Source organism: Bos indicus x Bos taurus, chromosome 21, assembly GCF_003369695.1.
Source record: "Bos indicus x Bos taurus breed Angus x Brahman F1 hybrid chromosome 21, Bos_hybrid_MaternalHap_v2.0, whole genome shotgun sequence".
NCBI lineage: Eukaryota > Metazoa > Chordata > Mammalia > Artiodactyla > Bovidae > Bos > Bos indicus x Bos taurus.
In genome coordinates, this window is record NC_040096.1 from 49,218,010 (window position 1) to 49,244,634 (window position 26,625).

At 39.5% G+C, this 26,625-nt stretch overlaps 1 protein-coding gene across 1 annotated transcript; it reads right to left on the reverse strand.

The window, feature by feature from the left end:
* Window positions 1-4,421: 4,421 nt before the first annotated feature.
* On the reverse strand, window positions 4,422-26,423 carry FBXO33 (F-box protein 33). Its single transcript, XM_027521228.1, has 4 exons — window positions 25,651-26,423; window positions 9,636-9,746; window positions 8,323-9,008; window positions 4,422-6,482 (listed from the first exon to the last, which is right to left on the reverse strand). The coding sequence occupies exons 1-4, from the start codon at window positions 26,262-26,264 to the stop codon at window positions 6,211-6,213; spliced, it is 1,683 nt and encodes a 560-aa protein (XP_027377029.1). The 5' UTR covers window positions 26,265-26,423; the 3' UTR covers window positions 4,422-6,210.
* Between the last annotated feature and the right edge of the window lie 202 nt (window positions 26,424-26,625).

The following is a 26,625-nucleotide window of genomic DNA, read 5'->3' on the forward strand; positions in this document are numbered from 1 at the left end:
TACATTGTATTTAAAGCTTGTTACGGGTTTGTTCAGGTCTATTTCAAGTTCCTTCACAATGACTTATAATTAGTTATATTGTTTTTGAGGATTGTAAACTTCTGCCTTCCACACTCATTTGTTCTCTCCACTTCTAATCTACTGGAGACCAAGAAACAGACAGACTTATCAGAATTATGCTGAACAGAAGAACAAATGAGCTGGAAGGAAACACGTGGCTCTACTGAATGTGATGCCTTTTAGTACAGGGAATAATCTCCCAGAAACCTTTTCTATTCCCTTGTGGATTCTTGGCCATACTCCAAATAGCTGAGGTTGTTTTCTGTAACAATTATGTAAAGAATACTCCTTTACCTAGAGAGCAAATTTAACATTTGCCTTAATTTTTTTCAAGAAAAAAAAAAAAATGTTCCCAATACAGTTGTCCTCATGCTGTAGAGGTAAGTACTCTTGTGAAAAGAGTGTGAATGGTGTTTTGTTTTTCTGGTTAAATGTGTTTATGTATAGTATATAGGTTTATTTTTCCTGCCTTTCAAAAATGTACATCAATAACATCTTTATACATATACACACACACACACACACATATATCCTTTAGAAGTTGGATTTTTTGAGATCCATCATGTTAATAAATGTAGGTCAAGTTAGTTCATTCTGACCACTGTGTGGTTTTCCACTGTGTGGCTTTGCCACAGTAACTCTATTCTGTTATTAATGGTCATTAGGTTGCTGCTGCTTTTTCATTGTAAGTAATGTGGAAATAAGCCTGTTAATATTTCTTGTCACAGAAGCTATAGTTTGCAGACTGGGATATACCCCCTGAGGGGCTTCCCTGGTAGTAAAGAATCTGCCTGTGAATGCAGGAGACACAGGTTTAATTCCTGGGTCAGGAAGACCCTTTGGAGGGAATGACAACCCACTCCAGTATTTTTGCCTAGGAAATCCCATGGACAGAGAGAGGGCCCTGGCGGTCTACAATCCACGGGGTGGCAAGAGTCAGACACAACTTAGTGAGTAAGCACCAGCACCAGCCCCCCGGAGTACGGTAAAATATCTCCAAGTGTTCTGCGGGTATGCTTCTAGGAAAATTCACAGAGTTCACCTGTGTATTCTGCCTAGAAAGAACTTGTCAACAGGGTGCAGCTTCTCCTTTCCTTTTCTTCGTTTTGCAGGTAACCCTTCTCCCATGTATGAAATGAGCACATACCTTTAACCTTCTAGTCTTATGATGATGCATCAAACTAAGGTGTGCAAACCTATGGAGCTAAAGACACCGTTTGAGATATTGGTGATATTGGTGTCAGTGATGAGAATAATTAATGATTGTTTTCAACTGTTGACCTATATAAAATAACTTTTGATAATAGGACAGTGCTTTCTTTGGTCCTGAAAACTCAGAAGTTGAATGAGTGACATTGTTGTAACAAAACTTTCTTCTCAGCTACTTATATATGTGAAACAAATTTTTTACCACTTGTGTTTATAAAAATGAAAATAGAAATAGAATGGATGATGGACCAGACTCATTTTCAGGAACAAGTAATAATATTTGTATTTTTGATCAATTATATTTAATAGGTATAAAATCTAGGACAAAAAATGTAATGGCTTTTAAGGAAAAAAAAATCACATTTTAAACTTTTTTGTTGCAGAAAATATGTAAGTAATCAATTAAAAACTAACAAAAGTACTAGATTTGCATAAAAAGCTGTGGCATAGTTGAAAAGGATATATGTAGCAGTCTGGATCAAATCAGAAGACAAAGCACACAGTAGTTTGAGCAGGAAAAGTTTAATATAAAGAATTATTACTATGATAATAATTGTAAAATGTGAGGAAACTGCATGTGGCCCCTTAAAGCTGAGGGGACAGTCATGGTAGGACGGACTCGGGAGGGTTTCAGTCGTCTTTGGTGAAGGTGTGTTTCAGCCTCCAGGACAGCAGGGATCACTGGTTCCACAAGGCCTGAGCCAGTCTGGAGATGCTCAGCAAGCAATAGGCTGAGCAGGGTGCAGGTGGGGAGGAGGCCGACAGCAACTGCTGGCACTGCGTGTGCAGTGGGAGTGTGGACACCAGGGATGGAGAGGCCTGCAGAGCCAGTGTGGGCCACATGTGACATGCAGGGCAGGGAATGGGAGTCCAGTGCATGCAGGAAGCACATGCTTCACAGCCTATGAGCTGTACAGCAACTCTGGCTTCTGTGTGAAGGACAAGGCAGGCTGAGGCTGCAAGGTAGCAGAGGGACCACGGCTGGGGGAGGCTACACCGGAAGTCTTACATCCAGGCTGCCTACCCTGGAACCTACACGATAAACTTTGCCTTCTACCATGTCCCCCATGGCCCTTACTGAACAACATTGTTCTGACTTTAAAGGTGTGTTACTCATAGGAGCTCCGTTATTGGAGAGCATACATTGAAGGGTGCATTCAGAGCTGAGGCAACAAATTAATAACTGATATATAGGTTTAAGGGGGAAAATGATGTAAATTTCCAAATGATCAAGAGCTTATTGCATTTTAAAATAGATGAATGGTAGTAGGTATGGAATCAATCACCCTGGTATTGTATTTACCAGAGTGGTGTGTACTTGTAATTGTACCCAGGCACCCACTTCTCCCTTGCCAGATGCAGTGTTCCACTGTTCACACACAGACGATGGGGATCTATGAAGCTGGGAAAGAAGTATGCTCCAGGTGTTCGAAGAGCAGGTAGGAAGTCCAGATATGAAATTCCATATGTAGCTGGTGGGTGTGAGGAGCGGGGTGTTGGGAGCTGGAAGTGGGAGCAGGGCTTCCTGCAGGCCTTGAATTGCTTCCATATAAATCAGGTATTTCTGTGTGAACAGTGGCTCAACTAGCAGCAGAGTTACGTATGTACAAATTAGAGTTGCATTCATTATTTTGAAATACTTAATAGTGAAAAAAATCACTTGAATTTGAAAATTAACTTACATTATGTAAGAAAGCTCAACATTACACTTACCATTACATTTAGAGCTGTTAGATTTTGTAAGTATAATTTCAACTGCATACATGTTTGATATTGTGGATGGTAAGGTTTAAAAATTATCATCCATTTGTGGGGTGTTCCTCTTGGTGGGAACATTAAAATTTTAATAGGTTATAAGTTAGAACAGTTGAAAAGATTTTATTTGAAAGTTCTATACAAATAATTATTTCCATCAACCTTCTGCATTTCTCTAATTATGTAATGAAAACAATGATTTTTTTTTTTTGGCTTCAATTCCTTCTTTTATATCAGTGTGCTGCATAATATTTTCTATGTGTCAGCATATGAAAAAGCTTAGGAAGCTTTGATACAGACAATGTAGTGTGACTGTTGGGTATTATTTACACCTACTGTATGTTACTCCATCCGTTTCATTTAATGTTACTAGCTTCACAACAACCCAGTCTGGTTCATGCTATTGGATAAGCCACAAGCAAGTTAGGTGCTGAATCTATGTGTTCAGTCGTAAGCACACTGTCCTTCCGAAGCCCCGCCCTACCAACTCCCTAACTTCTCTATTCCCAGGGTGGTGGAGGAAATAGGAAAGTAATTTTAGATATGCAAATTTCATATAGTTTAGTAAGTTGTGTTTTGAAAATAAATATTTGTCTATAAGCTGTCAGACTAACATCAGCTGAAACTTTCAATGAAGAATCAGTTTTAGGCAAATCCCTCATATCACAGATGAGGAAACTGAGGCTCAAGAATCTGTGCTCTGCTCATGTAGCATTAGTCAGAGCTTAGTGGAGAAAACAGGTTAACACCCCCCAGTTTAGTGCTTTACTACATACAACTTCACTTATGTACATATTCATTGACTTTCTTTTTTCATATATTTTAGGTATTGTTTTAGTCTTTTATATACACAGACATGTTGATTCATCCAAAGGAGTTGTATCCACGAAATGAGGGAGCAATAGATATAACAACAGTTCTTTGTGAACCCCAGATTATTCCATGATGAGGCAGTGCTTGGAAGAAGTGGTGTCTGGAATGATTAGAGAAGGAAGAAGGAATGACAGCTGTTTGTCTTAACAACCAAGAATGGAGATTACAAAGCTAAACTAAAGCAGTATAGAAGTTTAAGATCTATTTAGTACTGGCATACTGAAATGTTTTTTTTTTTTTTCCTTTTCATCCAGTAGAAGAATTTTTAAATGTAGGTTCCTATAGTCTATAAATAATGTATTCTAAATACATAATACACTTGGATTTGGTGGTAACCAGTCTGTTTTATATTTTGCCACAGTGCGTTAAAAAAAATCAAAACTCTCCAAATTGTTCAAATTTAAGCTTTGCTGCACCAGACTACCAATAGGAGCTAACATGATTATACACATTGTTAAGATTACTGTAGTTTATTTAACACTAAAGGTTTTTCATGCTTCATGAACAAGAAAATGTTACAATGATCACTTTTTAATGCTTTATTCATTGATTAAAAGAATATACATTTAACATAAACCATACAACATCAGTCATCAGGTCAAACATTCAGCTGGTTTCCTTACAGTTTCTGTCAGGAGTTATTTTATCTGATCACATTTATAAGATAAAATCTCACCACATCTGGCATTTACACACCCTGTGCCAGTGGATTCACACTACTGATGTACATAAAAAATCTGCATGGTATGTGCTCACTGGAGACAAAACAGTGCACACCTGTCAAAAGGTCATTTTAATATAAGATGGTAAAACCATTTGTAAAATACATATAAACTTTTTCCATAAATAGAATCATATCTGGACATCTGTTGCATAAATTGTGTTTCCAAAGCTTACAATAGAGCAGCCAGGTCTCAGCACTGCTGGGCACCCACGTTGGCTACTTACTTTATTATTGCAGACTGTCCTTTAACATTAAATGCACAACATTCGTACCACTTAAAACTGGGGTCAGGTGGAAGTCTCACAGAGACCACGTCTGTACCGCGGTTGCCCTGAAACAGTTAAGTCGGCTTTTAAAGCCTCTCAGATATAACAAGGTTTTAAAACATACTTCATGGAATGTTCTTCATTTATCATAGCAGCTCATACCTGTGATAGAACAAGCGTTCAGTTTTTCCGTTTTTTTCCTTTACATTCACTATTCACAGTGAAACAGGTGCATGGTTTTTTTTTTCTTTTTTTTTTTGTTTTGTGTTTTTTTTTTTTTCAGAGATCTGAGGTTGCTGACTGAGCCACAGCACAGCTGTGTACCACAGGTCGAAATTCGACCTTAAATATTACAATCTAGCAGTATCTGGCTGGCCACAGTGGGCCAGCCCCTGCCAGCATGTGGGCACTTCTTCAGTTAAGTCTATTCTTTGGCAGCTGACACGCGCGCTGACAGAGAAAAATCCAGTGACTTGTTGCTAGGGATTTCACGACTAATGTTTGTTTGCAAGCATGTGTGTTTACAACTCTGTGATTTCATGATATTCTTTTAGGAGGTTTTACCCTGGAATATTATTTCTTTATTCCTCCACTATTTGAAATCTGGGCTAAAAAGCTAACTTGAATGTATAATGTAATTGATGAATTAAATTATGTCAGATACAGTTAGGAAAAATCCAATAATTTGAGTATTCATGTTTACACAAATGCATTTCAAAAAGGATTAAGCAATGTTCTAACCTGCTACTATATAAAATTCAGAGTGGTAATTAATGATAATTGACTATTATATATGTAATGAAAGTTAAAGTCTTGGCTTTTCTGTTAAAGATGACTCATTTGGGATCATAGTATCCTCCCTTCTTCCATTTCAAATAAAAATCAATGAAATGCTATCAGAATGAATGAATGCAGTGCATTGCATACAAATCCACCAGGCTATGGATATATATCTATATATGTATAAAAATATTTTGGCTCCTGAGCTCTGACACACAAAGAATAAAAACATCAAAAGGCAGAGTAACTCAGTGAAAAACAGTTAGCCAGCAACCTCAGACAACCTTCGGTTGTAGATTCTTAAGGTCTGGTAACAAGTCCATTAACCGTGAAAGCCCTATACAGTGTCACTTTGAACTTCTAAACCAATACCCGACTATGTTCTTTGATCAAGAAGTAGAATATACACATATAATTCTATAAAGCTAATACTGATTAAACACAGCACAAAGGGGTTAATTCACACTACTGGAAAAGAAAAAAAAAAACATAAGAGGACCCTACTTGCAAATGTAACCACAGGAATCGTACGTTAAAAAAAAGCTAAACGTCTTCGCTGAAGCTCTGCATCTCTCTGTAAAAATGACGATTTGGTTCAGTGAAGACACTGAGTGATTCGATGTCCATGACTGCATGCCAAGGCTGACCGAGGCCCAGGGACACCTGCTCAATAAGATTATGCACTGGATCCACATCCTGGTCGGCCAGTTCACCTTGGTCAAAATCAATGCTTTCTTCGGTGACTTCAAGTACTTTTAGATCAGAGCCACGAAGACGAGCAATGGCTATGAGGTTGTGTGCCCACACTGTGTAACCTTAAAAATAAGCAGAAGACAAGCACTGTCATTTCCTTGTATTTTATTTTGTCTATTTTCTACATCTGTCTTTTCCACAAATTTGTATCTCACCACTTTGGGGTCCTTTTCCTTTAAAAATATGCTGAGATCTGTGGATTCTTTACCACTGCCAGGGAAGCCCCAGTAATTGTTTAGCTCAGAGGAAAAGAAAGACTAGAAGTCTGATATTGTCTCCAAGAACATCACTGCAGCTGGTGAACAGATAGGTGCTGTAAGTGTATTCTGGTATCAGCACATTTAGTAAAAGGGAAGACATTTAAAGTAATTTTATAGCTTTTGATTAACAGTACACAGTAAACTGGTATTTTTCATTAGTAAAAGGCATCTCCTACGGTGCTTCCCAGGTGGTGCAGTGGTAAAGAATCTGCCGTGTCAGTGCAGGAGACGCAGGTCCAATCCTTGGGTTAGGAAGAGCCCCTGGAGCAGGAAATGGCAACACACTTAAGTATTCCTGCCAGGAAAATTCCATGGACAGAGAAGCCTGGCAGCATACAGTCCACGGGGTCCCAAAGAGTTGAGATGTGACTGAGCACCCTGTGCGTGTGCGCGCGTGCGCGCGCGCGCACACACACACAGTACTTCACAGTCCAAAGTTATAAAGTGACACTTTAAAGATAAATTGTTAATTATCACTAGCAAATATAACGTTTTACTTCTTAATAAGAGAAAAAAGCTTTAGCAAATTCTCTGTTGACCCAATGGTTAGGTTTCAGCTCTTTCACTGCTGGGGCCTGGGTTCGATATCTGGTTGGGTAACTAAGATCCCAGAAGCCTCTCAGCAGAGTCAAAAAAATAAAAGCTTTAAAAAGACTAACTTAATTTTAAATATCTTGCTATTTCTTCATCCTATTAAAAAAATCCTAATTTATTAACTTCAATAGTGATCTATTCTTTGCTATTACTTCCAATGACTGGCCAAATTATAAAGCAAAACTTGAAAAGCAAGATACACTCCCACACTCAAATGCAGCTAAAAGATTAATTTCGGAAATAATGAAACATAATAAATTTAAGTTGTTCATGCAGACTTTCTAGTTTATATTCTCTATCTTACAAGTTTCAGAAAAGAAGTAATATATTCTTCTAACTTATAAAAGGAACTCTGTCCAAATGAAAAATAGTTCACATTCAGATGAAAGGCCTGCCAGAAAAGAGCACTTTTCAACCAACAGAACCATCATTTAAAAAATGTTGTACAAATTAAGATGTTGATACCAAGAATCTAGAAGATGAGGCAGTGAGCATGAAAGAAATCATACTTTCTTCTTCCTTCTGTGTTATGTTTTTAAGAAGAAGAAATACATCTGTTGTAGGTGAATATGTATGTTTTCTTAGATAATTTCAAATGCCATTTTTGTGAAGTACTATTAATCACATGGTGAAAGAAAAACAGTAATACGGGAGCTGGAACAAAATAGGGTAGAAATGTGTCCTTCCACTTGTAAGTGGTATATGTTATACATGGTATACATTATACATGTTATACACATGTTTCTGCTGCTGCTGCTAAGTCGCTTCAGTTGTGTCCGAATGTGTGTGACCCCATAGACGGCAGCCCACCAGGCTCCCCCGTCCCTGGGATTCTCCAGGCAAGAATACTGGAGTGGGTTGCCATTTCCTTCTCCAATGCATGCATGCATGCTAAGTCGCTTCAGTCATGTTAGAAAGTATAAAAAATCTGCATATCAACTTGTTATAAGAGTTTTTGACAGTATAAATGTCAGTGCTATCTTTTTATTGGTATAAAATATTTTAGCTGTAATAACAAATTCAAACTATAACAACAAAAGTTACCTACCATGAATTGCCAGAAGAGAGAGCTTTGTGCACCTCCATGCTAATAAAACCAACGGATCTTCATTTCGGTTGTCACTAAGATCTGGAAAACCAGACGTGTCAATCATATCATTCATTAATATAAAATGAGTGAGGAACTTGTCGTACTGCCTAGATATAAGATCAACAATAGCTCCTGAAACACAAGTGATGTAGCTGTCAAAATGAATCCTCTCTAGTGGTATACTGGGTTTCAGAATCTTTAACATATCTTCACTCTTGATATCAAAAGCCATAATATAGACCCGAAGGCTGGTGCTCTTTCTTGACAAGGCTTTCCAATGCTCATCATTTGGCATATTGTCCAGAGACTTGTGCATCACGGAAACATTGTGAACCAGGAGAGAAAGTCGCTGCAAAGGCACATGGTTATTATCGGTTAAGACTCTAGCCATCTCAGCTGTAAAGTCGCAGAAATCCAGGGCAAGTGAGCGCAGATTCACAAATCGCTCCAGTTCTGCTGCGGTGATAAGGGTGCTGCTACCAGGAGTATTGTTGTCCAGTAAACTCAGGTGCTCCATGGCGTTGGCAATAGAGTTTGAGAGAGATGACAGTGATGTTGGGGTTACTATTTCCAGCATAAACCCACAAGACAGCCATTTCAGTTGCCTACTATTACTCAGTATTTCTTCAAACAGTTGCTGAATTCTGTAAGGAAAGCACATGCCACACAATCCTGTTAAGACTTAGCTCTAGGTGGCTCAGATGGTAAAGAATCCACAGAATCCACCTGCAATGCAGGAGACATGGGTTCAATCCCTGGGTTGGGAAGATCCCCTGGAGAAGGGAATGGTAACACACTCCAGTATTCTTGCCTGGGAAATCCCATGGACAGAGGAACCTGGCAAGCTACATTCCATGCAGTTGCAAAGAGTTGGACATGACTGAGCAACTGAGTACACTCATTTGACCCACAAGTAGTAATATCATTAAGATTCACATAAAAATGTAATACATATTACACATATAGAAATATGTTTTTCAAGTAAAGGAGCATTTTATATCAGTAGAGAAGAAAAGACTGATGACTTACAATTCATGTTATAGCAAAGTAAAGTAGAGAAGTTAAGTTTTAAATAGCAATAATTACACAGCAAATTCTTTGTCTAAAAGATTGGAATGCTATGTATTGATCACTATTTCATTGTTAAGGCATTTCCAGGGTACATGTTCTTTTCAGAAAAAAATATCATTACTCTTTGGACAGTATCTTAAAATTTCTCAGAAAAATTTTTTATTATTACAGAGTCCCTTTCCATTAGCTATATAACTTACTGCTTAATTTTTTTGCCATCAGGGTCCACCTTGCTGAGGTATGTATTTGACAAACTTCCTTGATGTTGTAGAATGCTTATGTCTCCAAAAAGGCTAAACTTCTGGAGGTTCCTATAAGAAAAGTAATTTAAAATGACTGTCTAAATAATTAACATAAAAGTATAAATACTAAAAGTAAACATATGCAGAAGAGATATTCTACAGAAGTTTCTACCTTAATAACTTATTTAGAATCCAACTAAGTACCTTCAGATTGCTTTTAACATACAATGAAAAACAATGCGATATAGGAGAAAACAGCATAAGCTTTAAAGACTAGAGCATAACAAGTAGTTCAGAACTCAAGGTTTTAGTGACTATGGAAGAGTATTCTTAAAGTTGCTGGAATTCAACTTTTTATCAGTAATAATAATACCTACCTTAAAGGTTTAGGGATGAATAAATCACAAAATGACATATGAAAGAACATTCAAGCTTCATATATATATATTGAAACACTGAAGCATTCAAGTTTCATATATATATATTTTTCATATACATTTTAACTATAATATAAAGTTTTTCCAAACCAGTTAAAATTTCCCAAACCAGTTAACTTAATGCATTAAATGTTCTAAGTGGAGCACTGCCCTGGAGATATCTTCTCAGTAAGAAATATTCTTTAAAATATAGAGAACCTTCTCCGGTTTTGTGATCAAACATAGAGGTTACCATTAAGAGGTCAATTAAAAAAAAAACTATGTAAAAAATCTGTAAATAACTTTAGCTACAAAACACACTTTTCTATATAGTAAAATTCTAAATACAGTAGGATAAAGGATAAAGATTAAAAATACCTAAATGCTAATAATAATGGTTAAACAACAAAAATTCAACCGAGTAAATTTAAAGATCAAATTAGCTTTATTAAAAGAGTCGTTAATTGGGCAGCATCCTATGTAGCAAACAGAAAGGAGCTCTGCAGAGATATAGAAAAGGAAAGGCTTTTAAAGTAGAAAGGAAGTAGAAAAAGTAAATTATTAGTAAATAATGCACTGTTCCAGGCAATAGTCACCCTCCTAAAGGGAACTGAGAAGGCAATGGCACCCCACTCCGGTACTCTTGCCTGGAAACTCCCATGGACAGAGGAGCCTGGTGGAATGCAGTCCATGGGGTCGCTAAGAGTCTGACATGACTGAGCGACTTCCCTTTCACTTTTCACTTTCATGCACTGGAGAAAGAAATGGCAACCCACTCCAGTGTTCTTGCCTGGAGAATCCCAGGGACAGTGGAGCCTGGTAGGCTGCCGTCTATAGCACAGAGTCGGACATGACTGAAGCAACTTAGCAAAGGGAACTGAAGGGACTATATGGCAGATTGCCTCACTAATGCTGACCTGGTAATTTCAGGCTCACTGATTAAAGGTTACCATCCTGAGGCAGATTGAAACCACAGCTGTGCTAGGTATCAAGTCTTAGTTTGGTGACATGGGGTTTAGCATAACTGACCATTTTGGGTCTGCTGTTTCCTTTTTAACATAACCATTAGAGAATTACATCTGTAACTAGAAGTTTGGGATAACTATAATAAGAAATGTATAACCCACAAAAATGATAAAAAGATTTAAGTAAATGAAAAATAACATTTCTTAATATTATGACATATTTTCCCAAATTAGTAACCTTAGTTTCACTAAAAAGTCTGATTATTCTAAAACTTAGCTTGAAGAAATCTTAAGAAAGAAGAACACAGCTGGAAGAATCAGGTTCCCTAACTTCAGACTACACTACAAAGTTGTAATAATCAAAACAGCATGGTACTGGCACAAAAATATAAATATAGATCAATGAAATAGGACAGACAGTCCAGAGATAAACATAGGCACCTATGGTGATCTAACTGATGACAAAGGAGGCAAGAATATACAATGAATAAATGGACAGTCTCTTCAATAAGTGATGCTGGGAAAAAATGAAAATGGACAGCTACATGTAAAAGAATGAAATTAGAACATTCTCTAATACCATATACAAAAATAAACTCAAAACAGATTAAAGACCTAGACATAAGACCAAATAATGTAAAACTTAAGAGGAAAACAGGCACAACATTCTTGGACATAAATTGCAGCAATATTTTTTGGATTCAGTTCCTAGAGTAATGGAAATAAAAACAAAAATAAATGGGACTTAATTAAACTTAAAAGATTCTGTACAGCAAAGGAAGTCATAAACAAAATGAAAAGACAGTCCACAGAATGGGAGAAAATATTTGCAAATGATACAATCCACAAGGGTGCAGATAGCTCATACAGCTCAACATTTTCCTAAGAAGACATATAGATGGCCAAGAGCACATGAAAAGATGCTCAACATTGCTAATTATTAGAAACATGCAAATCAAAACTACAATGATTTATCACCTCACACCAGTCAGAATAGCCATCATCAAAAAATCTACAAGTAATAATGCTGGAGAGGCTGTGCAGAAAAGGGAACCCTCCTATACCTGTTGATGGGGATGTAAATTGGTGCAACCACTGTGGAGAACAGCATGGAGGTTAATTAAAAAACTAGAAAATAGAGCTACCATATGATCCAGCAATCCCACTCCTGGGCATAATCTGGAGAAAACCATACTTCCAAAATATACATGAACCCCAGTATTCACTGCAGTACCATTTATAATAGCCAAAACATGGAAGGAACCTAAATGTCTTATCAACAGATGAATGGATAAAGAAGATAAAGTATACATATACAACGGAATACTACTCAGCCATAAAAAAGAATGAAATAATATCATTTGCAGCAGCATGGATGGATGTAGCTTATCATCCTAAATGAAGACAGAAAGACAAATATCATATGCTATTACTATATGTGGAATCTAATTTAAAATGATACAAATGAACTTATTTACAAAACAGAAACAGACTAAGATTTTGAAAACAAACTTATGGTTCAGTTCAGTTCAGTCGCTCAGTTGTGTCTGACTCTTTGCAACCCCATGAATCGCAGCACACCAGGCCTCCCTGTCCATCACCAACTCCCGGAGTTCATCCAGACTCACGTCCATCGAGTCAGTGATGCCATCCAGCCATGTCATCCTCTGGCGTCCCCTTCTCCTCCTGCCCCCAATCCCTCCCAGCATCAGTCTTTTCCAATGAGTCAACTCCAACACCACAGTTCAAAAGCATCAATTCTTCAGCGCTCAGCCTTCTTCACAGTCCAACTCTCACATTCATACATGACCACAGGAAAAACCATAGCCTTGACTAGACAGACCTTTGTTGGCAAAGGAATGTCTCTGCTTTTGAATATGCTATCTAGGTTGGTCATAACTTTCCTTCCAAGGAGTAAGAGTCTTTTAATTTCATGGCTGCAGTCACCATCTGCAGTGATTCTGGAGCCCAAAAAAATAAAGTCTGACACTGTTTCCACTGTTTCCCCATCTATTTCCCATGAAGTGATGGGACCGGATGCCATGATCTTCGTTTTCTGAATGTTGAGCTTTAAGCCAACTTTTTCACTCTCCACTTTCACTTTCCACCAAGAGGCTTTTTAGTTCCTCTTCAATGTTGGGAGTAAGGATAAATTATCAACCTGAGATAAATAAACACACATTATTATATATAAAATAACCAATAAGGACCTATTGTATAGTACAGGGAACTCTACTCAATATTCTGCAATAATATTATATTATTAATAATATTCTTCAACTAATTGCATTCTTTTTTAATCCTATTTTACAAAGTCATCATCCAGATCCAGAGCGAAGTCAGACTGTTAAGTACTTATAAGTTAGAAACTGAGGCTACAGACTGCTCTCCTACGCTCTACTCGTTCAATTATCAGATATGTACTGTATACTGTATCAGTTACATGAAAAGTTATTGTGGTTAAGTTTCAAAGGTACATGAGTTTAGATTCTTGGCGTGGAAATAAAGGTTTTATTTTAAAAAGGCTAATTAAAAAATCAGGAGAGACTAAAGAAGTATTGACAGTTTTGTTAAGTGTATTAATGTTATTTTGGTTGTATGTATTCCTTGCTCAGTCACTTCAGTCGTACCTGACTCTCTGCAGCACTGTGGACTGCAGCCTGCCAGGCTCCTCTGTACATGGGGATTTTCCAGGCAAGAATACTGGAGTGGGTTGTTGGGCCCTCCTCCAGGGGATCTTCGCAACTCAGGGACTGAACCTGCATCTCATACATACCTGCACTGGCAGGTGGGTTCTTTATCATTAGTGCCATCTGGGAAGTCCTAAATGTATATGTTCAGTTCAGTCGCTCAGTCCTGTCCGACTCTTTGCCACCCCATGAATCGCAGCACGCCAGGCCTCCCTGTCCATCACCAACTCCAGGAGTTCACTCAGACTCATGTCCATTGAGTCAGTGATGCCATCCAGCCATCTCATCCTCTGTCACCCCCTTCTCCTCCTGCCCCCAATCCCTCCCAGCATCAGAGTCTTTTCCAATGAGTCAACTCTTCGCATGAGGTGGCCAAAGTACTGGAGCTTCAGCTTTAGAATCATTCCCTTCAGAGAAATTCCAGGGCTGATCTCCTTCAGAATGGACTGGTTGGATCTCCTTGCAGTCCAAGGGACTCTCAGGAGTCTTCTCCAACACCGAAGTTCAAAAGCATCAATTCTTTGCTCAGCTTTCTTCACATATATGTCCATAATTTTCAGAATTTTATATTGAAATGTGTAGTATAAAATGAATGACATCTATATATTGGATTTCCTTTCAAATACTTTAGTAAAGATAAATGGTTGCTGAATACTGCTCTTTCTCTAGGAAAACTAGTTTAGGATTTCAAGACTATCAAGAACACAAATACTCCTCTGCTCTCTGCAGTACTGGCAACATGACTGGGGCTCACCCAGCCCCATGATCATGGTGGTAACTCTTCTGCGACTTTGGTATGGAGAAGGTGTGTGGCTTGGGAAGGTGGATCTAAGCTATAGATCAAAGTTTTTTGCCCCAGGTGAGTGCTTTTCTCCTTTGCCTTGAACCAAAGTTGATTTTTTGAGGTTTCTAAGAATGAGATTCTTTTTGGAAGTTATCAGCAATATGTGAATAACAAACCAGGTTAAAAGATGGCTCAAGTGTCACCCCAGTTTCCTTCCTTTTCCTTGCCCATTTCAGAGATGTAACAGAAGAGTACACAAGACAAGTTCCTGGACAGAAAAACTGATTTACCTGACTTAGTATTAACAGTGATAAGACCAGTGATTTGGAGCAAACGAAAGGAAGAAGCCTTATGCAGAGTACTATGCGATTGGTGCAAAAGTAATAGCAGTTTTTCATTGCTGAATTTTGCCATTTGCTATTCCAATGCGTTCTTAAATAAATGTGGTTATGTTATACATTAATGTGCACTTCTCGCTTTATGTTTTTTGCTTATGACTAATTATTTGCTGTGTATTTTATATTTATTTTAGACTAGGGAAATGATGTTAGACAAAAAGAAAATTCAAGTAATTTTCTTATCTGAGTTTAAAATGGGTCATAAAGCAGTGGAGACAACTCACAATATCAACAATGAATGCACTTGGCCCAGGAATTGATAATCAACATACAGTGCAGTGGTGGTTCAAGAAGTTTTGCAAAGGAGACCAGAGCCCTGAAGATGAGGAGCATAGTGGCTGGCCATTGGAATGACGATGACCAGTTGAGAACAATCATCAAAGCTGATCCTCTTACAACTATATGAGAAGCTGCTGAAGAACTCAATGTCAACCATTCTACAGTTGTTTGGTATTTGAAGCAAACTGGAAAGGTGAAAAAGCTACATAAGCTGACTGAAAAAAAAATCATTGTTTTTGAAATGTCATCTTCTCTTTTTTTTTTTCACACAACAGAAGGAACCACTTCTTGATCGGATTGTGACATGTGACGAAAAGCGGATTTTCTAGGACAACTGGCCAATGACCAACTCAGTGGCTGGACGCAGAAGTTAACAAAGCACTTCCCAAAGCCAAATTTGCACCAAAAAAAGGTCATGGTCACTGTTTGGTGGTCAGCTGCTAGTCTGATCCCAATTGTTTTCCACGACAATGCCTGACCACATGTTGTACAACCAATGCTTTAAAAGTTTAATGAACTGGTTTATGAAGTTTTGCCTCATCTGCCAATTCACCTGACGTCTAGCCAAGTGACTCCCACTTCTTCAGTAGCCCAGCAACTTTTTGTAGGGAAAATGCTTCCACAACCAGCAGAAGGCAGAAAATGCTTTCCAAGAGTTCCCTGAATCCCAGAAGCATGGATTTTTATGCTATAGGAATAAACAAATTGATTTCTCATTGTCAAAGATGTGTTGATTGTAATGGTTCCCATTTTCATTAATAAAGATGTGTTTGAGTCTAGTTATAATGACTTAAAATTCATGGTCCAAAACCGCAATTATGCTTGCACCAATATAATACTTGCTGCTTCTTTTCACTTAGTCTTACCATCTTGAACCTACAGCTTTTATGTGGGTCAGACTTAAGCAAATTTCAAGGAGTAATGGGTTTACATGAAACAGGAAAGCGAAGGAGGAGAAAAAAAATCCAAGTGACTGCAGTGAGGAAGGCCAGGAAGTTTTTGGGGAAATTCGACAAATTGATTCTAATTTATGTAAGGCCTATATGAGCAGAGCACTGGTTAAAGACAAGCCATGCTTTCAATTTCTTAAATAAATGTGGTTATGTTATACATTAGTTCTACTTCACGAAATTAAAACACACAAAAAAACAACAACTATCAAAATACTCATGACACTTTTCACAGAACCAGAACAAATTATCCTAAAATTTTTATGGACATAAATCTAAGACAAAGGAGAGAAAAATATATTGATACAATGGAGAAAAGACAGTCTCTTCGATAAGTGGTCCTGAGCAAAATGGACAGCTACATGTAAACTGAAGTCAGAACACTCCCTCACACCATACATAAAAATAAATCCCAAATGATTTAAAGACTGAGGTATAAGACATGACCGGAGAAGGCGATGGCACCCCACTCCAGTACTTTTGCCTGGAAAATCCCATGGATGGAGGAGCCTGGTGGGCTGCAGTCCATGGGGTCGCTACGAGTTGGACACGACTGAGCAACTTCACTTTCACTTTTCACTTTCATGCATTGGAGAAGGAAATGGCAACCCACTCCAGTGTTCTTGCCTGGAGAATCCCAGGGGCGGGGGAGCCTGGTGGGCTGCCGTCTATGGGATCGCACAGACACAACTGAAGCGACTTAGCAGCAGCAGCAGCAGCATAAGACATGACACCATACAACTTTTAGAAGGGAACATAAGCAAAACATTCTCAGACATAAACTGTAGCAATACTTTCTTAGCTATGTCTCCTAAGGCAAAAGAAATATGGCCATCATCAAAAAATCTACAAACAATAAACGCTGGAGAGGATTTGGAGAAAAGGGAACGTTCTAGCACTGTTGGTGGGAATGTAAATTGATACAGCCACTATGGAGAACAGCACGGAGACTCCCTTAAAAACTAGGACTAAAACTACCATATGACCCTGCAATCCCACTACTGGGTGTATACCCTAAGAAAGCCATAACTGGAAAAAACACATGTACCCCAATGTCCATAGAAGCACTATTTTCAATAGCTAGGATACGGAAGCAACCTAGATGTCCGATGACAGATGAATGGATGAAGATGCAGTACTATACACAATGGAGTATTACTCAGACATAAAAAAGAACAAATCTGAATCAGTTCTAGTGAACTGGTTATAACCTAGAGCCTATTATACAGACTGAGGGCTTCCCTGGTGGCTCAGCGGTAAGAGAGTCTGCCTGCAATGCAGGAGACGTGGGTCCATGGTTCAATTACTGGCTTGGGAAGATCCCCTGGAGAAGGAAATGGCAACCCGCTCCAGCACTCTTTCCTGGGAAATCCCATGGACAGAGGAGCCTGGCAGGCTACAGTCTATAGGATGGCAAGAGTTGACACAACTTAGAAAGTAAACCACCACCATCATACAGAGTAAGTCAGAAAGAGAAAAACAAGTATCGTATTTAATGCATGTATACAGAATCTAGAAAAATGAAACTGATGAACCTATTTTCAGGGAAGGAATGGAGACTCAGAAAATGGAATTGTGGACACAGTAGGGGAAGGACAGGGAGACGAATTAAGAAAGCAGCATCGACATATATAAGCTACCATGTACAAAACAGAGAGCTGGGGAGAAGCTGCTATGTAACACAGGGAGCCCAGCCTGGCCTCTGTGATGACCAAGATGGGTGGGACAGGGGAAGGGGAGGGAGGTGATAGATGTATAATAATGGCTCATGTGCATTGTTGTATGGCAGAAACCAACAGAACTTTGTAAAGCAATTTTCCCCCTATTAAAAAGAAATAAAAATTAAAAAGATAATCTATGGAATCGGAGAAAATATTCATAAATGATGTGACTGACAAAGGGGTTACTCTCCAAAATATACAAGTAGTTCATATAACTCAACATCAAAAAAACAAATCAATCAAAAAAATGGTCACTTATCTGTGAAATCTAAAAAATAATATAAATATATCTATATAGAAAACAGAAGCAAACTCACAGACATAGAAAACAAATTTATGGCTACAAAAGCAGAAAAGGAGGATGGAGAGGAATAAATTAGGGGCATGAAATTAATAAACTATTATACATAAAATAGATAGGCAACAAAGATTTACTGTATAACACAGGCAACTATATTCAATATCTTGTAAAAACCTACAGTGGAAAATAATCTGAAAAAAAAATATGTAAGTGAATCACTTTGCTGCATACCTGAAAACTAAGAATAATATTCTAAATCAACTATACTTCAATAAAAATTTTTTAAAAAGAAATTAAACAACCACATACAACTTTTCACTGAAAAGAGCGATCTTATTTTGTTCTTAGGGTAAAAATTTCCCCATGAATCAAACAATCAACGCAATTTTTGATAGCCTTATTATAAAACCCTATACATACAGATTCAGTGCGTTAGTTTGGGCAATTCTTTGAAAACAATATTAACCACCCGTGAGCTTAAGAAATACTCCCCAAGGTCTAACTGAAGAGTGCTGAAAACTCTTCATTTTTCTCTGAGATTTCTTTGGATTATTTAGTATAACCTTTAAATTAGAGTTAATACAGCTAAGTCTAATTAACTATGAAAAAGGAGACTACATACAAACTTGATTATTTAAAAAGATGCAATTGTTAACAAGGTTAAGTCTTTCTCAATGATGCACTGCTGCTGCTGCTGCTAAGTCACTTCAATCGTGTCCGACTCTGCGCGACCCCAAAGACGGCAGCCAACCAGGCTCCGCCATCCCTGGGATTCTCCAGGCAAGAACACTGGACTGGGTTGCCATTTCCTTCTCAATGATGCACAGGAGGCCACAAAATGCAATTTTTTCCTTTTCTAACCTAATAAGCTAATCTGTATCATTGCATGAAATTTTTTCAGATCAATTCTAATCTTCTTAGTCCATGTTTGATATCAAATGTCTACATTTACATAATACTTTTTAATAACATATTTCCTCCTCTCAGAAATGTTAATAAATGACCACAGCCAAATCAAACAAAGAAGACAAATACTTTAGAGAAATGCTGACTAACAGAACTTCCTGCCATGATGGAAATGCTCTATTTTATGGTGTCCAAAATGGTAGTCACTAGCCACATATGGAGCACTTGAAATGTGTCTAGTACAGCAAACTAAATCTTTAATTTTAGCCAAGTAATTTAAAATTTGATTAGCTATATGTGGCTATTGGTACAGCTTCAGAGATTCCACAACTAAGTCATAGTGAAGTGAAGTTGCTCAGTCGTGTCCAACACTTTGAGACCCGATGGACTGTAGCCTACCAGGCTCCTCCCTCCATGGGATTCTCCAGGCAAGAGTACTGGAGTGGGGTGCCATTGCCTTCTCCAGGGGATCTTCCCAACCCAGGGATCGAACCCAGGTCTCCCACATTCCAGGCATAACTAAGTCATAGGCCTATAGTAGTATTCCTTATCAACTTTCTTAGGATCCATTAACTAAAAGCAATTTTCCAGAATTTGTTATATGAATTCACTTACTGAACTGTTGTTGTTGCTTAGTCACTAAGTTGTGTCCGACTCTTTGTGACTCCATGGACTGTAGCCTGCCAGGCTCTCTATGTCCATGGGATTTTCCAAGCAAGAGTATTAGAGTGGGTTCCCGATCCAGGGACCAAACATGCATCTCCTGTATTGGCAGGAGGATTCTTTACCATTGAGCCACCAGGGAAGCCCCCACTTACTGAATTACCATCATCCTCAAATCCCAGGGGTTACGAAATAAAAAAAGGTTTATTTAAATAAGACTGACATTTAAAACTGTTATTTATGGAGAAGGAAATAGCAACCCACTCCAGTATTCTTGCCTGGTAAATCCCATGGACGGAGGAGCCTGGTAGGCCACAGTCCATGGGGTCGCAAGGAGTCAGAAAAAAACAAAAACAAAAACAAAAAAAAACTGTTATTTAACATATTATTAAAAGACAATTTTAACAGTACTAAGGAAGAAAGAAAGAAAACTGAGTGAGTTTTAAAGACAAATGGTAAAAAAATATTTGATTCTTCCTTTCCTCTACATCCTAGTAGCATGTCTTCTTGGCTCTACTTCCAAACATATATATTCCATATCCATCCACTTTTAAAAAATCTTTTCTTCCATCATACTCTAGGCTATCATCACCTCTTACGAGGATTATTCATTCATTACACAGTAACCAGAATGATTGCCTTAAAATGCAAATTAGATCACCTTATGCTTGTCCTTAACATTTTTTCAGTAACTTCTATTCTTAGAATATAGTCCAAACTTTATTCCACAAGTGCTCATAAAAAATCAACATTCCTTCCTCCTCCTCCACTTAAGAGCTCACTGTGACACTGCTCTCACCCTTCACATGGTCCTGCCTTACTTTCTCTCCTGCTGTTGCAAGAAGCCAAAAATTTGGCTGGCTGAAAGCCTTGCTGCTTAGTCTTTTTTCTGCTTGGAATGCTGTTTGCTCAAATCTTCAGATGGGTAACTTGTCATTCATGTAGCAGCTTAAATGTCCTTTATAGAAAAAGTTTTTCCCTCACCAATCTATCTCAAGTTGCCACCTAGTCACTATTACATAGTCCTCTTACTTTCACAATCGAAATAATCTTTCATTTGTTTACTTGCTTCTGCCTATCTTTTCCCTCCGGAATGTCGAATCCATGGGAACAGGGAGTTTGTCTTCACTGCTTGGCACATAGTATACTCTCAATATTTGGAGGGGGAAAAAAAACATATTTTAACAATTATCTTCTTAAATCAGCTATAAATTTAACAACTTGGGTGAACTCTTCCGAGGCTGCCTCAGAACTAAAACATTAAAATGGAGATCACTTAATCCCTTCACTCAAAAGCTGCTCAGTCACTTCTTGTAACACAGGAAAAATATTTTACTTGGATGACCTTTTTGTTGAGTTTTATCTCCTATCCTCTATCTTCAGTTCTCAGTCACTGGAAGAATGTACCTATGGACTAGCTGCTGCTGCTAAGTCACTTCAGTCGTGTCTGACTCTGTGCGACCCCATGGATGGCAGCCCACCAGGCCCCGCAGTCCCTGGGGTTCTCTAGGCAAGAACACTGGAGTGGGTTGCCATTTCCTCCTCCAATGCATGAAAGTGAAAGTGAAGGTGAAGTCACTCAGTCATGTCTGACTCTTAGCGACCCCATGGACTGCAGCCTTCCAGGCTCCTCCGTCCATGGATTTTCCAGGCAAGAGTACTGGAGTGGGGTGCCATTGCCTTCTCCGCCTATGGACTAGAGAGAGCTCTAATTCCTCTTAGCAGCCCTCCAAGGAGATTAGTTTCTTCATCAGTTTAGTCTCCTTTCTGCTCCATGACCTTGAAGCTATCCCCATGGAGTCACTTTACTCTGTCCGTTTTAAGGTGAGGAGTCTGTTGGGTAAAGTATCTCTTCTCTAAAAGCAACCATCTCTTGGGCAGGAAGGACTGGTCAGAGTCCCAATATATTTTAATACACATATTCTCAAATGGGCTTTTTAAAGCAAATAAGAAAAGTTAGCTCTCAAAAGTGAAATATTATTATTGCATGTATTTATTGCCCCGTGATGGGAAAAATATTTCAAGAAAAATAAGGCTCAGGGTTGTTGGAGATAATACCTTCAAGAATTTCCTACCTTCTTGGATAGTAATAGGAAATGTCCAAAGAATTTTTAATCTATTTTAAGATGTATTTTTAGATTGCCTTATCAGTTGCTGGGTCTTGGCATACTGATGTTGAAAAAAATATTAAGATAAGATTCTCTGTAACTGCATGTGCCAAGTCAGCAGACCACATCTGAGAATTATTGATAGGTGTTCTACTACTACTGCTGCTGCTGCTAAGTCGCTGCAGTCGTGTCTGACTCTGTGCGACCCCATAGTCGGCAGCCCACCAGGCTCCCCCGTCCCTGGGATTCTCCAGGCAAGAACACTGGAGAGGGTTGCCATTTCCTTCTCCAATGCATGAAAGTGAAAAGTGAAAGTGAAGTCGTTCAGTCGTGTCCGACTCTTAGCGATCCCATGGACTGTAGCCTACTAGGCTCCTCTGTCCATGGGATTTTCCAGGCAAGAGTACTGGAGTGGGGTGCCATTGGGGTATATAAGCAGGCACAGTAAAAAAAAAAACTGGTCAATCTAGATATTTAGATTTTTTTAAAATTGTAGGATAATTGCTTTACAATGTTGTGTTAGTTTCTGCCGTAAATTAATGTGAATTAGCCATAAATATATATATGTCCCCTCCCTCCTGAACCTCCCCTCCACCCCATGTAGTTAGAATTTTAACAAGAAAATCACGCTTGTACAAAGTCTCTCTGGCTTGCATCTTTTGGAAAAGTACTGCCCTCAACCCAAAAGAGCCTCATGCAAAATATTTATATAGTCCAGGAAAGTGTAAATCAGATGTTGACAATGTACCTATGCTTACTGATTAAGTATTTTTAGTGACTGAGTCTATTAGCTATTATCATAATCTTATTGTCCCTGAAGTCTCATTTTTCCTAAGGAGTATGAAATACAGCATTTTTAATAGGTAGTACTCAACTTGACAACCACGTTAAAGTCTAAAAATGCATATTTATATTTGTTGTTTTGAACTTCTAAGTACAATTTCCTATAGAAGAAATTCAGCCAATTTAACCTACAATACAGTTGAATGTGTACTTATTTTTTTTCTTTTTTAGTATTTTGAATAATAATTTTTTATTTACGTTCTTACCGTTGATCAAGAAGGCAGGTATCCTAGCCCTCTCTGGAGAAGTGAACTCTGAAGACAGAAGACTGTATTTTACCCTCTGGGAGGCATTTCTGTACCTCTTTGATACTCATCAGTTGTCCCTAACACCTAAGAAATTGGTAAGGTGGCTACAATCACTCTGAGAGTACATGTGCATACCCAGGAATTAAGCAAAATGCCAATTATTCTCTCAGAACAGTACCCTTGAAAAGTTCCCACAATTCAAGGTTATGGTTTTAGTTCTTTAACTCAGAGACAAGAAAATAACTGAAACACAGCAAAATAAAAGTTTGAATTGTATAAAATTCAACATAAAGGCAGGAAGCATAAAGTTTGTGACTTGGTAGGTTCATATCCTCCTCTTCTACCTATAAACTGGTAGAAATAATAAGGCAAAAGCACTGTAAAATTTACCTTGGAAATGTAAAGAACAATGTCAAATATTGATTTTTCTCATTAGTTACTGAATTTTTTGGTTTTATAAAATCAAAGAATACTGAACACTAAAGCATTTGAGTTACTCTTCATTGAGCCTGAGTCTGATGTTTAAATGATTATGAAGGAAATAAGAATAGGCTTTATCCGAGTTATCAAATAAACACCTTGGTTTAAAACATTTTCAAATTTCTCTAAAGAAAACTAGTTTCACTTAAATTTTTAACATCCATATTAGTACTTCCAATATTAGTAAGAGTATCTCAAAATATTTTCAAAAATAAAGCTGAGATCTTCCTTCCAAATATATAAAGATTTTTTTAGAGGGCAGTCTTATAGACAAGTAGATTGAGATGCTAAAGAGGTAGGTTCACTTTTATTTGTCAACTTTACCTCAACACATACAGCTAAAAAAATAAAAATTGACAGGGGTGAGGAAGGGACCGGAGAAAAATTAAACAACGAAGGGAAGAAGTGACATATCACTCTTTTGCCTTATAACCTTTACCTGTCCAACCAACCAATCGGTTAAAAGGAACTAGATAGAAACTTTGTAAAGTGGGTTCTTACTTGGACAAAAGACGTGCATTTTTAAATGACTGCTCAGAACTGCTATCTAACCTCAAGAAAAATATAACTGATACTGGCAAATCACTTGACCCTGTTACGTTTCAGTTTCCTTTCTATAGAGAATCCACCCCACTTCTACCCTCCACTGAATCATCAGTAATAAGTGCTCACTACTGACTCTAACCTCTGGGTTACCTGGGCCTCCAGCCACACATCCAACTCTGACAGAAAGTCTCCAACATCATCAAGACCAACTTATAGCCTTAAACAGCCTCTTTTGCCACATAAAATCAAAGTGAGGAAATAAAATGGCTTGGTGTGAAAAGCTAGGAAAATACACAGTATACTGGGATGATGCAGCCATGCTCCAGATACAACTTGCAGCTAATGCTTATTCTCCACCCTTGTGATTCAAACAGAGAATTAAGAATACAGATGTATCTATCTCACTTAGCATAACCAGGACCTTCACTCCATCCTGTTCAACATAATGTATTTACTGCAAAAGGAAGTACACTGCTGTCAGAGAAAATCAATACTGTATGATAATGCTGTATAGTAATTTGCTGTATGATAAAATGCTGTATGATAATTTGCAAATTATTTGACCCTGTTAGGTTTCAGTTTCCTTTCTATAAAGCAGGGATAATAGCAGCTGTCCTAACTCCCAGGTTCGGCTGGAAGGATCAAATAAGATCCTGAATGTGAAACTACTTGCAAACTGCTAAACTCTTACTGTTATCTAAGTTGCTCCTTTTTTGAACTTATGAACTTTCCTCTACCTCACAGTTTAATTTTAAGCTTAGAATATCCAGATAGAGAAAATCTACGTTAAGAGGATTCTGGAGAGGGCGGTAGATAAATAATGGAAAACACTGATTAGGACGACGGGCCAGAACACAGGAAGTTAGCCCCAGAATTACAGTAAAGTCTTGATGCACAATCAGGACAGTTTGGGCTTACCCTTTGCAGACACTGGCCAGTTCCCTCAACACACGCAAACACCAAGCTGTACTGTGCTACTTTTAGGTGAATCACTGGGGACAAGTTGAGTCTGGAGGTGCAAAAGGGAGGGACCTTCTAATCCTGATGATTAGGCAGTTCCCCGATCCCTTAAAAAAAAAACATTTTCTCCTACTCTGTGCCTGGCCTAGTTAAAACCATTTTCGGTAAGAAAATGGCTGTAAAAGATTTCTTTTTTTGCCGGGAGAGTCTCCAACCTATGCGAAACCTGTGGCATACCTACTCCCTCCGCCACCACGAACTATTTTGATCGGATAGGTTCAGAATGAAACAACAACAATAACAACAACAACAAAAAACAGATTAGTTTTCTCCCCAGACTCATTCACAGGCCTCACCCTCCAGGCTTCAGCTCTGTCATCCGTAAAATGAAGAATGACCGCGCCTGTACTCCATCCCACTGCTGCCGAAAGGATGAATGAGACAGTGCCTGGAAGGCGCCAGGAGTGCTGTCTGATAAACACCAAGTCCATTACTGTTTATAAAGTATTAGGATGAGTCCTGTTATGTCCTCCTGCCTCAAGGAAATCGCCGGATTAGAACTGACACCCCCAGTCACCGAAAAAAGCAACGCTGAAGCGGGCGGGGCGTTTCCACACTGAATCTATTTCGAGGTGAGAGGAAGCAGACGACCCTGCGTCCCGGGAAGTGGAGGCGGTGGGGAGGAGGAGGAATGGAGGGGCTGCGAAGAGCCTACCTGTTGTTCCGGATGCTGACTAGCACGCACAGGACCAGCTCTAAGTAGGTGCGCAGCACTTCCAGCCAACGGGTTGAGAGCTGCAGGGCTTCGACTTCTTCCCCGCCAGTCCCGGCGTCCGCGCTGCCTCCTCCATCGCCCGGGCCGCCGCCGCCGCCGCCGCCGCTCAGGTAGTTCTCCGCGGCGAATTCAACACGCAGCTCTCGCACGAACCAGCCGCACTTGCGCATGAGGAATTCGAGCCGTGGCTGCTCCGCGGGCGAGACGCGGAGGCAGATGCGGAGCTGGGGCCAGAGAGCCGGGTAGAAGAGGCACTCGCGCCAGTGCGAGCAGGAGGCCGAGGCCCGGAGCCGGTCGGACGCGGACAGGAAGGAGAAGATGTGCACGATCAGCTCGCTAGGCAGCGACGCGGCGCCTGCCGCCTGCCCGCACAGAGCCATCCGGCCCCGCCGCCGGCTGCCGGTCCCCGGCCGCCCCCGCAGACCCCGGAGCAGCCCCCGCAGCCGTCGCAGCTGCTGCAGCCGCAGCCGCCGCCACCGCGCCACCCGGGCGGCCCCGGCTCGGGTTCGGGCTCCCGGTGGTCGGGGCTGCGGCACTGACAAGAACAACAACATCAATGACAAGGAAGAAGGGGGCGGAACCGTCGTGGGTCTCGGCGGAACCAAGTGCGGCACAACTTGCGGAGAGGGGGAAAGGCCTCTGCGGGGGTGGCCTCCAGATAGCCAACCTCTGGCCTCTCCAACTTTACTCACGCGCGTCCGAGGCCTGCGCTCCCGAGAACTTAAAAACCCTCCCTTGTACTGGTTAGGAGCCCGGAAGCGGCAGGATTTATTTTAAGGAACCGGGAGCCCTCCCCGCGCCTGGAGGCGGAGGCAGAGCAGTGGTAGGCGCTGAGTTTGACGTCACCGGTGGTAGGCGGAGACTGGGCGTGACTGGGCGCGACTTCCGGAAGAAGGGCGCGCCCGCTTGCCGGTA

What these genes read in the sequence shown, in the direction of transcription:
- FBXO33 (XM_027521228.1), bottom strand. Translation starts at nt 26,264, where the DNA reads ATGTTGTTGTTCTTGTCAGTGCCGCAGCCCCGACCACCGGGAGCCCGA. An exon ending in GATGGCAAAAAAATTAAGCA is followed by an intron (nt 9,009 to 9,635) that starts GTAAGTTATATA and finishes CTTTCCTTACAG; the next exon opens with AATTCAGCAACTGTTTGAAG. An exon ending in CTCTCTTCTGGCAATTCATG is followed by an intron (nt 6,483 to 8,322) that starts GTAGGTAACTTT and finishes CTTATTTTTAAG; the next exon opens with GTTACACAGTGTGGGCACAC.